The sequence below is a fragment of the Rhagoletis zephyria genome, unplaced genomic scaffold, assembly GCF_001687245.7.
Source record: "Rhagoletis zephyria isolate East Lansing unplaced genomic scaffold, Rhagoletis_zephyria_1.1 Rzeph_scaffold_02141, whole genome shotgun sequence".
NCBI classification, from domain to species: Eukaryota; Metazoa; Arthropoda; class Insecta; order Diptera; family Tephritidae; genus Rhagoletis; species Rhagoletis zephyria.
The window spans coordinates 24,330-38,135 of record NW_016159225.1 but is presented as its reverse complement, the minus strand read 5'-3'; the positions used below and the strand labels follow the sequence as shown (position 1 = coordinate 38,135).

General features: G+C 36.7%; 1 protein-coding gene and 1 pseudogene across 1 annotated transcript; both read right to left on the bottom strand.

The window, feature by feature from the left end:
• Positions 1-2,186: 2,186 nt before the first annotated feature.
• LOC108366100 (uncharacterized) lies at positions 2,187-3,397 on the bottom strand. The gene is made up of 2 exons (XM_017620386.1): positions 2,813-3,397; positions 2,187-2,455 (listed from the first exon to the last, which is right to left on the bottom strand). Exons 1-2 carry the CDS (start codon positions 3,273-3,275, stop codon positions 2,319-2,321), a joined length of 600 nt encoding a protein of 199 aa, XP_017475875.1. The 5' UTR covers positions 3,276-3,397; the 3' UTR covers positions 2,187-2,318.
• A 1,849-nt stretch (positions 3,398-5,246) lies between these two features.
• LOC108366097 (putative nuclease HARBI1) lies at positions 5,247-6,804 on the bottom strand (annotated as a pseudogene).
• Positions 6,805-13,806: the final 7,002 nt, after the last annotated feature.

Below are 13,806 nucleotides of genomic sequence, written 5' to 3'. Positions count from 1 at the left end.
TAGTGGTAAGCAGTGCACGCTTCCACTCCGCTGCACCTGGGTTTAAGCCCTGGTCAAAGCAACATCGAAAAAAAATATATATAGAAAAAAAGGTTTTTTCTTAACAGCGGTCGTCCCTCCATGAAAAACAGCTTCTCACAAAAATACAATCGCCGTTCGGAGTCGGCGTAAAACTGTAGGTCTCACCGCTTTGTGTGACAACATCAAGGCGCACGCCATAAATCGAAGGAGAGGCTCGGCCAAACACTAACATATGTGTAAGCGCCCATCTATTATTATTATTATACATACATATCGTCGTTTAAAGTACAAAATCGCGTATCAACAAAATGCAAACCCGCGTATAAAGTTAATGCAAAACCGCGTATGCGAGGATGCATAAACAATTTTATAGAGAGTAAAAACATTCATATTTCAAAATGGTTCCCTTTTTTATAAAGCAATCGCATTTGCTCCTAGTATATCTCAAGATGAATGGATAAGGATTAAGCCAAGAGTTTGTGAAAGCAAATCCAATTTTTGGCAGCCAATGTCAGTTACGCGGTTTTGCAGAATGACGATACGCGGTTTTGTACTTTAAACGACGATATGTATCTTTTCCTGTAATAAATATATCGATGGTCCTCTAAAATAACGACACAATTCAAGATTCAAAAAATAAAATTCGTACTATTATTAAGTGGCTCATGTCTTTAATCGTTGTCTTATTCATGTATAATCTTTACTACTTACTTTAGTTAGTATTAGACATGAGTTAGCCAAGGATTAGAGACATGAGCCTCTTAACAGTAATAAGGGATTTAATTTTTTGAATTTTGAGTTGTGTCGTTACTGCAGAGGACCATCCACATGTAAATTCATATATTTTGATATTGAAATAAGTTCGAGCATAAATACGATTTTTAGTTACATGGCGGGAATTTTTTTTCGAAAGAATTCTTTTTCCTGTTATCAATTCATATTTGAATCTGAGGATAATCGGACCATAAACGTGATTTTTAGTGATAACTCGACTCCAGCGCCACCTGACGCTCTTTTTTGCAATGGTATTGGTTTTCCTATTGTCAATGCACATCTGGAATATGAGGCGAATCGGACCATAAATACGGGCTTCAATAATAACTCAACTCCAGCGCCACCTAGCGGTTGTTTTAATAGTTATTCTGCTATTCGGAAGGTAGACAATTTCAAAAAACAAATATCGTAAAAATCGGTTCAGCCGTTCTTGAGTTATAAATGGTGTAACTAACACGACTCTGTTTTACATAAATAGATATATAAGTATATAAAATTTTGTATCTCTTTTATTTAATATTTGAAAATTCAAAATAATAACAGTAAGCAATGAATTTACGATGTAAACCTTTCTGGTTGTTTTATCACCCGTCCAGATCTTGTCGTTGTTACATATCTGGGAATATCTGCTTCCGGTTTAGTAGTTGCAGCTTCCACTATTGTGTCGATGTCTGTTTGTGGGGCCTCTGAGGAAGTCGGCGGGGTAGTGGAAGCTTTTGTTGTCGCCTATTTCGCCAGGTAGGTATGGCAAATCTTTGCATCCAGCAGCAACGACCCAGCGGCGCACTGCTAAATGGGGTCCGTCCACAATATGCATTGCGTAATTTCTACAAATAAATGATTAAAACACCGCTGACCCAATTTAAAATTGTAATGCTTATTGTAGGCATTCGNATTTTTTGAATTTTGAGTTGTGTCGTTACTGCAGAGGACCATCCACATGTAAATTCATATATTTTGATATTGAAATAAGTTCGAGCATAAATACGATTTTTAGTTACATGGCGGGAATTTTTTTTCGAAAGAATTCTTTTTCCTGTTATCAATTCATATTTGAATCTGAGGATAATCGGACCATAAACGTGATTTTTAGTGATAACTCGACTCCAGCGCCACCTGACGCTCTTTTTTGCAATGGTATTGGTTTTCCTATTGTCAATGCACATCTGGAATATGAGGCGAATCGGACCATAAATACGGGCTTCAATAATAACTCAACTCCAGCGCCACCTAGCGGTTGTTTTAATAGTTATTCTGCTATTCGGAAGGTAGACAATTTCAAAAAACAAATATCGTAAAAATCGGTTCAGCCGTTCTTGAGTTATAAATGGTGTAACTAACACGACTCTGTTTTACATAAATAGATATATAAGTATATAAAATTTTGTATCTCTTTTATTTAATATTTGAAAATTCAAAATAATAACAGTAAGCAATGAATTTACGATGTAAACCTTTCTGGTTGTTTTATCACCCGTCCAGATCTTGTCGTTGTTACATATCTGGGAATATCTGCTTCCGGTTTAGTAGTTGCAGCTTCCACTATTGTGTCGATGTCTGTTTGTGGGGCCTCTGAGGAAGTCGGCGGGGTAGTGGAAGCTTTTGTTGTCGCCTATTTCGCCAGGTAGGTATGGCAAATCTTTGCATCCAGCAGCAACGACCCAGCGGCGCACTGCTAAATGGGGTCCGTCCACAATATGCATTGCGTAATTTCTACAAATAAATGATTAAAACACCGCTGACCCAATTTAAAATTGTAATGCTTATTGTAGGCATTCGACTTACAATGCACATTTCAATTTACAAACGAAGACGTATTGTAATGAACGCCCGAAGAGTATTCGGGCACATCATACTTTCCGATTACAAACAAAACCGGTATGTAGAGGACGCTAACCACAAAGCGGCCATGCCTATGGCAAAGTAATCTGGATTGTAATCCATTCATTCCGATATACCGCCTTCGAAGTTTTGAAGGAGTATTCGATTACGTAACGTGCATTTGCGCCTCTGGGGAGGTGAAACGAGGTACGCCGAAAATCACCACAATCAGTAGATACTATGTAGGACCATGGTGTTTCCCCACGTTTTAATATTTTCCCCCATATGCCTAAATCGCGCACCCAAACTACGTCGCCCTCTTTAAAGGACTCACTTCTTCGTCTTCGATTGTAGTTTTCTGCTTGTCTCGTTTTAAGTGTTTTCTCTTTTAAAATTGCTGACTTAAGTTCGTATTTTGGGAGAAGTTGTTGGTCAATAGTTATTAAGGTGGTACGAATCTTCATGCCTATCAAAATTTCCGATGGCGATGGGCCATTGGCTAACGGGGCCGATCTACACTCCATCAACGCCAAATATGGATCTTCATTTTTCTTCAAGAGAGATTTAACTGTTTTCACCATAAATTCGATAAACCCATTGCTTTGAGGGTATCGCGGAGATGAAGTAATATGCTGGAATCCCCATTGATTAGCAAACATTGCAAAGGAGTGGTTTATTCTTTGAAACTGCGATCCATTACCAGACCTCACTACTTCCGGTACGCCGTGTCTGCAAAAATTAGATTTGATGTGATTAATAACACAGTTTGTGGTTTGGTTCTCCAGTCAGGATATTTCGGGATATCTCGAAAAGCAGTCGCTTGCAATCAAATAACACGAAGAATTGTGGTAGAACAGGTCTATTCCCACAACTTGCCAAGGCCGCTCTGGTGTCTCGGTAGAGATACAGCTTTCCCGTCGAGGGGTGACGTTTTGGATACATATTGAGCACTTTTTCACGTAGTCTTCAATATCTTTGGTGTATCCTGGGGGTCAATTCTCGATCTGTGAAACGGTGAAATGAAAACTTTTTTCGCGTTTTCATTGCACTCGATTCGCTTTCAGTGAAAAAATGAAAAGTGTTTTCACATGAAAAAAAAAGTGGAACGAAACGAAACTTTTAGAGTTTTAAATATATTATCTAGAAGACAATATAGACATTGCAAACGATGAGTATGAAGCCTTTTTAACATAAACAAACGAATACCAATTATTTATAATTATAGATTTGTGACGGCAGATGGTGCCAAATTTCGCGAAGAAAAGTGAAAAGAACTAGCGGTGAGCCTTACTGCTCTTGGCGGCACTCAAAAGGATGGTGCAAAATGGAAGAAGTATTGGAGCGATGTAAAGTATGTACATATATACATTTTTCATGATTTGATTATTTTTTTAATGTTTTATTTTAATACCTACAAACAGACTTCATACTCGCACAAAATATAGTGCGATAAGGCAGGCAGAGCAGAGAAGTGGTATAAATGGTTTGAGCCGGGCCAAAGCACTGTCATTGCTGGAAGAGCGCATAATTAAAATTACAACTGTGCAGGCAGTCGATGGTGATGAAACGGGCGAAGTGGGCTTTGAAGCACTCGACATGGCAGAAGCTTCTCACAATCTCGCTGATGTTGTGGAGGAGACATTCGAAGTGGTTGTGGCTGAATGTGAGTTAGATGGTACTACAGCCGCAACCGCATTGGAAGATGCAACTACGTGTTCAATGAAGGGGGCGAGCACCTCAACTGCTGCAGCAATAAGAGGCAGCACAGCAGCAGCCCGTTCGAGAGGGCAAAAAAGAAAGGCGCAAGCAGAAAACCCTCAGTTAGAAAAAATGGTTTAGGCTAGAGGAAATCAAGGTAAGGGAAATGGAGATCGCCAATAATTTAAAACGCGAACAGATCCAAGCGGTGAAGGAGCAGACAGAGGCAATAATAGTGGACACGCAAATGAAAGAATGCATTGCAGAAAAACTAAAAAGTTTAATTGAAATTTTGAGGCGGCGGTTAGAATGTTTTAATTTTAGAAACAGCCTTGCCCATAAGTATTAGACAATTTTTGTTATACCCTTTTCTAATGCTTAAGAAAACTTGAAGTCCTTTTTATTCTTAATATTTTTAGAGTTTAAGAAAATATGAAGTCGGTTTTACTTTTAATATTTAGAATTTAAGAAAACATGAAGTTATTTTTACTTTTAAACTTTTTTAGAGTTTAGAAAAATATGGATATTTTTATTTTTTCTAGAGTCTATGAAAATATGAATTTTTTTAGCTTTTAAAAATATATGAATTTCTCTGTTTAATGAATTTATGTACAAAACTTACTTGTGATAAAAACTGAATTTAAAAATACTTATCTTGGATTGCTATATATCTATGTGTGTATTTTTATATTTCTTCTGGAGCCTAATATGAGATATCGAATATGAATGAAATCGAATCTTTTTTATTTTTTAGTCTTTAAGAAAATATGAGGTCCTCATTGCAATGAATTTATGAACAAAACTTTTTGTGATAAAAAGTGCCTTTAAAAAGAATTAAACATTTGGAAATATAATATACATATGCATATTTATTAATATATGTAAATAAGTAAAAAAACGAATGTAAAATAAAAAGTTGAATTATTTGCAATCTAATTTTGAATGTTATTATTAAAAGCATATTGAACAATTTGCAATCGTTGTCTTTTCGCAATGGATAATATATTCGGTGTAGAAATAGCTGAAGAAGGGCCACCACATTCTTCAGGTTCATCAGAGTCTTCCAAATAAATTTCATCGAACGGCACTCTAGGTCGAATCAAGTATTAAGTTGTGTAAAACCAAGCAAGCGTTGATTATGAGGCCTGCTTGTGGTGGACTGTAGAAAAGGGCTCTTTCTTTCGACAGACAGCGAAATCTGCTTTTTAGTAAGCCAATGCATCTTTCTACAAGAGCTCAAGTTGACTTGTGTGCTATATTGTAGCGCTCGTCTGCGGTACATGATGTCGCACTAATTGGTTTCATCAGCCAAGGCTATTTTAAAATTTATATTAGCATTCGATCTTTAACAAAGAAAAATAATATAAATTGTACCTGTAGTGGGTAGCCACTATCACCCAGAAGCCAGAAATCCCGCTCACCCACCTCATAAAGCTCCTCCAGAGCTCTTCAAGCTCTAGAGCGACGCCATACAGTACCTCCGAACTGAGCGCTAGCAGACAAAACGATATAATCAGCATCACATATTATCACAACGTTCTTGGAGTGCCCACCCTTTCGGCAATAGTAAACATGCTCAATTTTTTTCTTCGGGGCTGATATTTTGATGTGCTTTCCGTCTATGAGTCCGATTATTCCAGGAAATTGGTTTTTTTTCATGAATTTTATTTTGAGCGCCGGGAAGTCTTCGCGTTTTGGGAACTTTATATGTCTGTGGGCTATGTTATTTAGTGCAGTTGCCACCACTTGCAAACATCTGCTAACTGATGTTTGGAATAAAGCAGATAAACTGTCTTGCCCCACACTTCTTTGAAAGCTACCAGTGGCAAAAAAACGCAGGGCGCTTAAAATAATTACATGACTCGGAACAGCATGTCTCCGTTGCGAGTTCGGCATAAATGGCATTAATTCATCAATTAATTCCAGGCACAAAGCTTTAGGGAACTGATATAAATCAATGAAGTGCTCGTCTGTTGTAATATCAAAGGGATTTTGGTCGTCGCGAAGTGAGCACTCTCAAATTATCTCTGAAATACATAATGCGTTAAATTGTATATACTGCATTTAAAAAATTTACGCCTTTATTACCTTTGTTCATCTCGAATTTTTTGCGATAATTTTAATAAAATAATTATTCCCGACATGTTTTGTTTACGTTTTCCTCAGCTTTGACATTTACTTCGAAAATTCAATAGCACATTTGCAAAAGTTTCACGACTATACTGGTAATGGAACACGATTTTCACAGCACAAACCAGAATCGCAAAATAAGTGTTTGCGAAAAGGCAGAGTGAAAAGTAGGTGTGAGACCGAAAATGAAAATTTTTTCACTTCATCTTATCACAGAACGAGAATTGACCCCCTGGCCACCATATACATTCCTTTGCTCTGGCTTTTCATTTAACTACTCCCATATGGTCGGCGTGTATTCGCTACAGGATTTCGCGACAGCGATCGACAGGGATCACAATGCTGCAGCTGTGCATTCATATTTCGTCATTCACCGACAAGTTGTACCGGTCGTGATAGTACGGGTGAACTTCAGGCTTAATTTTATGCCTATCTGGCCAACCGCTTAGGCAATAGCTGGCTACTGTAGTTAATATACCATCTTGACTTTGAGATTTTCTGATGTTGTCTAATTGGAATGTGTAACTGGTAGAGAGCTTGTTATACTGTTGACAAATGCACGAAGGTCTTCTTCTATGCTGCTTTCGTCTACCTGCGTGCCCAAAGGGTGACACGATAGCGCCTCGGCTGCTGCTAAATACTTGCCCGCGGTGTAGTAGATATCGTAAACGTAGCGCATCATTCGCATGCGAAACCTTTGTAAGCGCGGTGTAAGCTCATCTAAATTTTTTGTTGTGAAAATGGCGATTAGCGGTTTGTGATCTGTTTTAATGAAAAAGTCTATCACAGTAAGCAGTTCTGGGAGCTTCTCACAAGCCGCCCAAGTAATTGCCAGCGCTTCTTTTTAAATTTGCGCATAGCCTCTTTCTGCTGGAGAAAGCGTTCTGTATTCGTATGCTACAGGCCGAAGTGTTTCGTTTTCTTCTACCTGTAGTAAAACTGACCCGAGCCCATATGACGAGGCATCTGATGAAAGTATAGTTTTGTGCCTTGGGTCGTATAATTTCAGGACAGGAGCCTTGATCAGCATTGCCTTAAGCATGTTCAATGACGTTTCCTGCGGCGTATCCCACTGATATACAATATTGCCAAGCCGTAGTTCGTTCAAAGGCTGGCTCAGATCTGAAAGAAACGGGATAAATTTTCCAAGAAAATTCACCATACCGAGAAACCGTTTAAGTTCTGTGATGTTCGTTGGCGTTGGGTAATCCTCGATTGCTTTCAATTTTGAATCCCCTGGACGAATTCCCTCTGCGTCAATGTAGTGACCCAGAAACTTTAGAGAAGTTATTCCAATCTCGCATTTATCTTTGTTGAGCGTGGCGCCGTTTGCCTTCAGTCTGTTAAGAACCTGGCGTAAGGACTCGTCGTGACTCCTCGCATTAGCACCGAATATCAAAATGTCATCCATTTGGCCCGTGATGTCTTGCAGAATTATTTGCATTCGCTCCTGGTATATTTAAGGTGCAGACGAAATGCCAAATGGTAATCTCAAAAAGCAATATCTTCCAAAAGGCGTTAAAAATATTGTTAAAGGCTGTGCTTTCTCATTAAGCTTGATTTGCCAAAATCCTGAGTTAGCATCTAATTTCGAAAAAAGTTTCGCTCCTGAAAGCTGCGCCAGTGTTTGATCAGCTACTGGCATCGGATGGATTTCCCGCTCCACAGCAGAGCTTAGCTTCGTAAGATCAACACATAACTTAATCTCCCCGTTGTTCTTGGGAACAATTACGAGTGGATTACACCAAGGAGTAGGTTCGTTAACCTTTTTTATTACATTTAATTTAACCATTTCATCAAGTTTCTTTCTTAGGGTTCCTTTTAGCGCAACTGGAACGCGTCTAGCTGTGAAAACTTGAAATGGTTTCGCGTCGCGTTTAATCTTAATTTCGAACTCAAATTTCTTAAAACACCCAAGTCCATTGCAAACCATTGGATATTCTTTGTAAATGTCTACACCAGAGCGTTTTAAGTGTTTGTTTTAATATTTGTATTGTGTATTTGATATTAACCGCAATTTGGCGCTGTAGCTCAAGCTTAGTAGCGGTTTCCTCAACCCGTCAATAACATATACCTCATTTGTTATTTCGGTACCATTAAATTTGAGGTTCGCCTCAGATTTTCTGACGACGTTTAATTTTCGACCGTCCGGACCCATGATTATTCTATTCGCGCTGTTTAGTTTTGTATTACGGAACTTGTTCTTAAATATATCGTGTGATATCACGTCGACTGGCGACCCCGTGTCGACCATAAAATTCATTTCAACTTTCAACTATTTTCACATTCCATGACGTGTAACTGTCAACGTTGTTTATCGACAGCATTCCTAAAAAAATCGCGCCCACGGTATCCATTTGATTTCCTGTCCTTTGATAAGCAAATACTCGCGAAGTGATTAAATTTATTGCATTTCTTCCTTTTGCTGGGCAATTAATTTGTTTCGCATGCACTGTATGGGAGCCACACCACATGCATTTGTTATTGCTTTGCGATTGTTTTTTGTTTTCGGTGCTATTTTTCTGTTCAACACTTTTGTTGTTGTTGACGGACGAGGCCGTGGTGAGTTTGTGTATAGAAAAAGCTCAATTTGTTGTTTTCTAACAGCCTGGTGCTGTCTCACCTCCGCCACTGCTTTTTTTTAGGTCAAATCGGTCACTAATTGTAGTGTCTCCGACAGCTTTCGATCCCGCACGCCAACCACAATTTTGTCGCGGATTATCTCTTCTCTGAGAGTACCGTAGTCGCAATCTTCAGACAATAGATATAAGTCTGTTATAAAATCTTCGATGAGTTCACCTTCAAGTTGGTTGCGAAGGTTAAATTTCGCTCTTTCATATATAACATTTGTCTTAAGCACAAAATGGTTTGTGAAAGCCTGCACCAATTTAGCGTACAGTCTTTTTTCTTGGGCTGACAAAGTAAATGACAGAAATGTATTGTCTGCCTGATGTCCCATCAGGTGTGTTGATTTGTACATCCTCGGAAGATTTATCCAATTTCGACGCGATTCGGAATCTTTCGAATTCCGGGATTGCTAAACGTAAAGGCATCAGGCGACCGTACCGTAAAGCTGCTTGTGCAAATCTTAACCGGGACGTTTTTCGCGTTTCCTGTGGGCATTGCTAAATGCGCTATTATGTTTTAGTAGTCGTTTATTGCGTAACTGCTTCGATCAGCGTAGGGCACTTGGACCGCTGCCACCATGTAACGTTTGCGAATAAAACAACCGACGTTCTTGAGCTCTATTTCAAGACGGACTTTATTAGGTTAAAGCATGTACTGACTACCGTAGATAATAAGTACACAAAACAGTAATAAAGCATGTAAGTAATACATATGAGAGAATATTATCACCCCTATGCTGTCATCCGATTCGATTTTGCTACGAATGTTAAAATTGGTATGCTGAAATCCGTGTTGTCGTATCGTAGTTTCGAAATTCGTAGGTCATCCTTGAAATTAGTAATGTTGGTATGCCTGAATCCGACGTAGCTGCCATTTTTATGTATTTGNCTAATTATATAAAGAGAAGTAAATTGTATAAAAATATCAATAAAATAAAGTGTGTAAACGCAAAAATATGTATGAAGTGTGAATAGAAGAAAAATTTATTATTAAATGTTTACAAAATTATCAAGTCGAAGATCACCACAAATCTTTCGCAATACGAAAAACTGGTGGAATGCATAAGCGAAAGGGCGGGCATTGCCGAGTAGCTAAAGAGGATGTGGTGGAATTTTGGGAAAGCGTTGCAAGAATTAAAGCGGCACAATATCTAGTTGAATGGTGGCCCTTATCATTTAAGCTACATGGACCAGAACTGTCTCGCAGCAATCTGCTTTGCATATTAATGCAACAATTGGCTGCAGCACGTTTTTTCTCCTGAGACAAAAGTGCACCGGCCACTGAATCCCATATATTTTACTTAATTAAGGAAAAGCCTTTTCAAATACGATTAAACAATTTTTTTTAATTTCACTGTTCACTTGCGATTATATTTATTTTGATTTGTTTCTGTCAAAGCAGCTGATTAAGAACTTCGAATTTCACTATTTTAGTTGGTTACGATCGAATTACAGCATACCAATTTTCGAATTTTCGGAACGCAGCTACGAATTCGTAACTACGAACTTTCGGGTTACAGCATACGGGTGTATATGTATGTATGTACACATATACATATATAGGAGAACATATTCCACATTTTGAAGACCGTGTGCGATATATGCTAATCCAGGCATCTACGTGCCACATTTAAAAAAAATCGTACCATAAATAAGATAGATAGGATAGATCGGTCTCTGGTCCACCTACCAGAAAAAAGTAAATTTGTGGACCCTTGACATGGTGGTTGCTGAAAGCTATTTATAAACAAAATTTCATGAAAATCGGAACTGCCGTTCTCGAGATTAATATCGTTTATTATTATGTATTATTGATGTGGTAAAATTGCTTGTTGGTGGTAGCGGGAAATATAAAAAATTGTGAGCAACAAAAGAAAAAGTCAGCATACCCTGCAAACCAAAATTTCCGAAATCCTTAGGAGTATCTAATTTCTGTAACAATCTTTTTACGAATCTTCAAAGAATATTATATGAATGGGTTGACATGAACTCGTAAAGAAATTTTTGTACGAAAAATAAAGAAAATTCTGCAAGAAATTTTTCACATAACAGCATTATTTTCATTGCTTTACCGATTTTCTTCCGAAATTTCGTAAAAGAATCGAAGTGTGCGCAGTTTATTTCATTTTAGAAAATTCGGCAAAAACCCGATGAGATCTTTATGAATTCTTTAAAATTTCTCTACAATTCAGAATACTCTAAAAAAATGGTTTGCAGGTATAAGGAAATCAGGGAGCATAGCTTTTGATTTTAGCTTTGCTTGATTATTCGTGTTTACTGGAGTTAGCGAACAGCGAACATATACACTAATAACTAGAGTCCGACCGATTAATCGGCATCGAAATCAGCATCGGCTAGTATCGGCACAAAATTGAGCATCGGCATCAGCATCGGCCTTTTTTCGCCGATTCTTTGGAATTTCTTTTCAAATGTTCAGGTGAAGCGCCAGCCCACATTAAAAAACATTTGCAGACAGCTCACAAAAATTATTATTTTTTTGTTTTTGTTGAAGGTGTTTAACGTTTTTCCTCTTTTAATGTGTGCAAATTTGCACACCGCGTAATAAAATTAAACACTGCCCGTTTACTTTAACATACCAAATTAGTCGCAGAGAGCAAAATAACACATAAAATGTTAAAATAGAGTAAATGTAAGCCCCTAATGTTTATTATTTGTAGGAAATGTATTTTTAGTTTCAAAATTTTTACAACTTTAAACATTTCATTTGTATATTTATATGTATATTTTAAATATTTCAAGTTCAAAATCAAATCCTGCGCATCTTATACGTATGTATATTTATACAGATTCCTGTTGAAAAATAGATACTTTTCTCACACTTTTTTGAGTGTACAGGTACAAATGTAACATATTAATATTTATTATACTTACTTTGCAAAATACTTATCCAAAAAAAATATAATTTATAAATTGAAATTACAAATGTTTGATTTTATGAATTAAAAAATATATATACACGTATTCCAAGTCCTTAAGATGGGTTAAATTATGTCTTTTTCTTGAAAATGTTGGGTTTTCTTACAAATTATGAGATGGATACATAAAAAACGAAAATTGGATACATTTGGATACATTTTTGGCTTGGTCGGTGATACATTTTCTTGGGACGGCGCGGCAACACTGGGTACAAGTGCTTGATTGTATCAAATTGTTTGAATCGATACAAAACTATGTTGCGTGTATACACATGTATATATGTACAAGTATGTATATGTATGAACGAATATTTCCTTACGCTGCAAGAATCGTTGCGATGATTCTTGTGCGGTACAAGTGCTTGTAGTACCGAATCGTTACTCACATAATAATCTCGTTACTCGCATGTTCCGTATATGCACCATCAACGTCAATCAATACAACACAACTTATTTTGCGGTAACGAAACTGTTTTTCGTATCGATACTGAAGTGTGTTGTGTGTGTATGTACGTACATGCATGCATTATTCGTGTGAGGTACAAGCTGGGATGGAATTTCAAAATTTAAAAATGCGCCTAATGGTCTTCAAAAATTGTGCCGAAAAGAATATGAAAGTGCCACAAAATTAATTTTCTTTTATAATAATTATTTCTTAATATAAAAATTATTAATTAACTAAATTATTACAGTAAATCACTTTTATGAGGGATTCTTTATAGGCGGCATACACGGTGCGTCTGAATCGGGAGTCGGTTTGGATGTGTTAATAGTAAAATTACACAGAATTCCAATTACGGAAGGGAAATACACCGAAGTACAGCTATTCAGACATTCTTACACTAATATGTATGTACCTATATACGAAATAATTGCAGTAAGACATTTTGACCAGCTTATTATTTTCACTGATTATTTTTTAATTGATTTTAAATAAAAGTCGAATCCATAATTTAATAAACAAAGTAAATGTATACAAATCGGCATTACAATCTGTGAACAAAAATTATAAAAACTCAGCAGGTTTTCGCAACAAAATACTTTGAATTCAGAATTTTTAGGGAGATTCCTTTCGATGTTATGCATTTTTTTCATATAAAGTGTGTTCGAAATTTTTTTAAATGGATCAAAATGTATAACACAGTCAGAAAAAAATATCAAAAATCATCGGGATGTTGCAGAAACTGGCACTTTCATTTAATAAACAATAAAACTGCGAACTTAGAATCTTTAAAAAAATTCTGAATTAAAAAAAAGTTACTCGCATGTTCCGTATATGCACCATCAACGTGAATCAATACAACACAACATATTGTGCGGTAACGAAACTTTTTTCGTATCGATTCTAAATAAAACAATGTCAGAAGCAAGTAATTATGTACCTTTGTACTATTTAGCATGTCATTTGACGGTAACAAGAGCAAATTCAATTTAAATCTATTAAATACATTCCAGCGTGTCTCAGTCCTTTACCCACAAAAGCGGCTATAACTTTTTTTTCTATTCAAAACAATAAGTGTGGCACCTTTCTGAAATCTTTATTAAATGAGCAATTTTTATGTAATGTAAAGTTATAGCTCAGTACATTTTTCACCCGAGATAGTCAAAGTTGGGAAGAAAATATCAAAAAGTTAAAAATCCAGAAATAGTCTTAATTTTATGATGGTTCCTTAATATATTTTAACTACATTGCATTTGAGTATGGAGAGGCAACTATCTGGAAGTATTTTACATAAAAAATTTACTAAGTATTGTACTGAGCTATAACTTTATATTACAGAAGAAAAATTGCTCATTTC

Excerpts from the sequence above, each read along its gene's own strand:
- LOC108366100 (XM_017620386.1), bottom strand. The coding sequence starts at position 3,275 with ATGTTTGCTAATCAATGGGGATTCCAGCATATTACTTCATCTCCGCGA. Across the intron at positions 2,456-2,812 it reads TCGGCGTACCTCGTTTCACC|TCGTTGCTGCTGGATGCAAA; the intron begins TCCCCAGAGGCG and ends TGCGCCGCTGGG.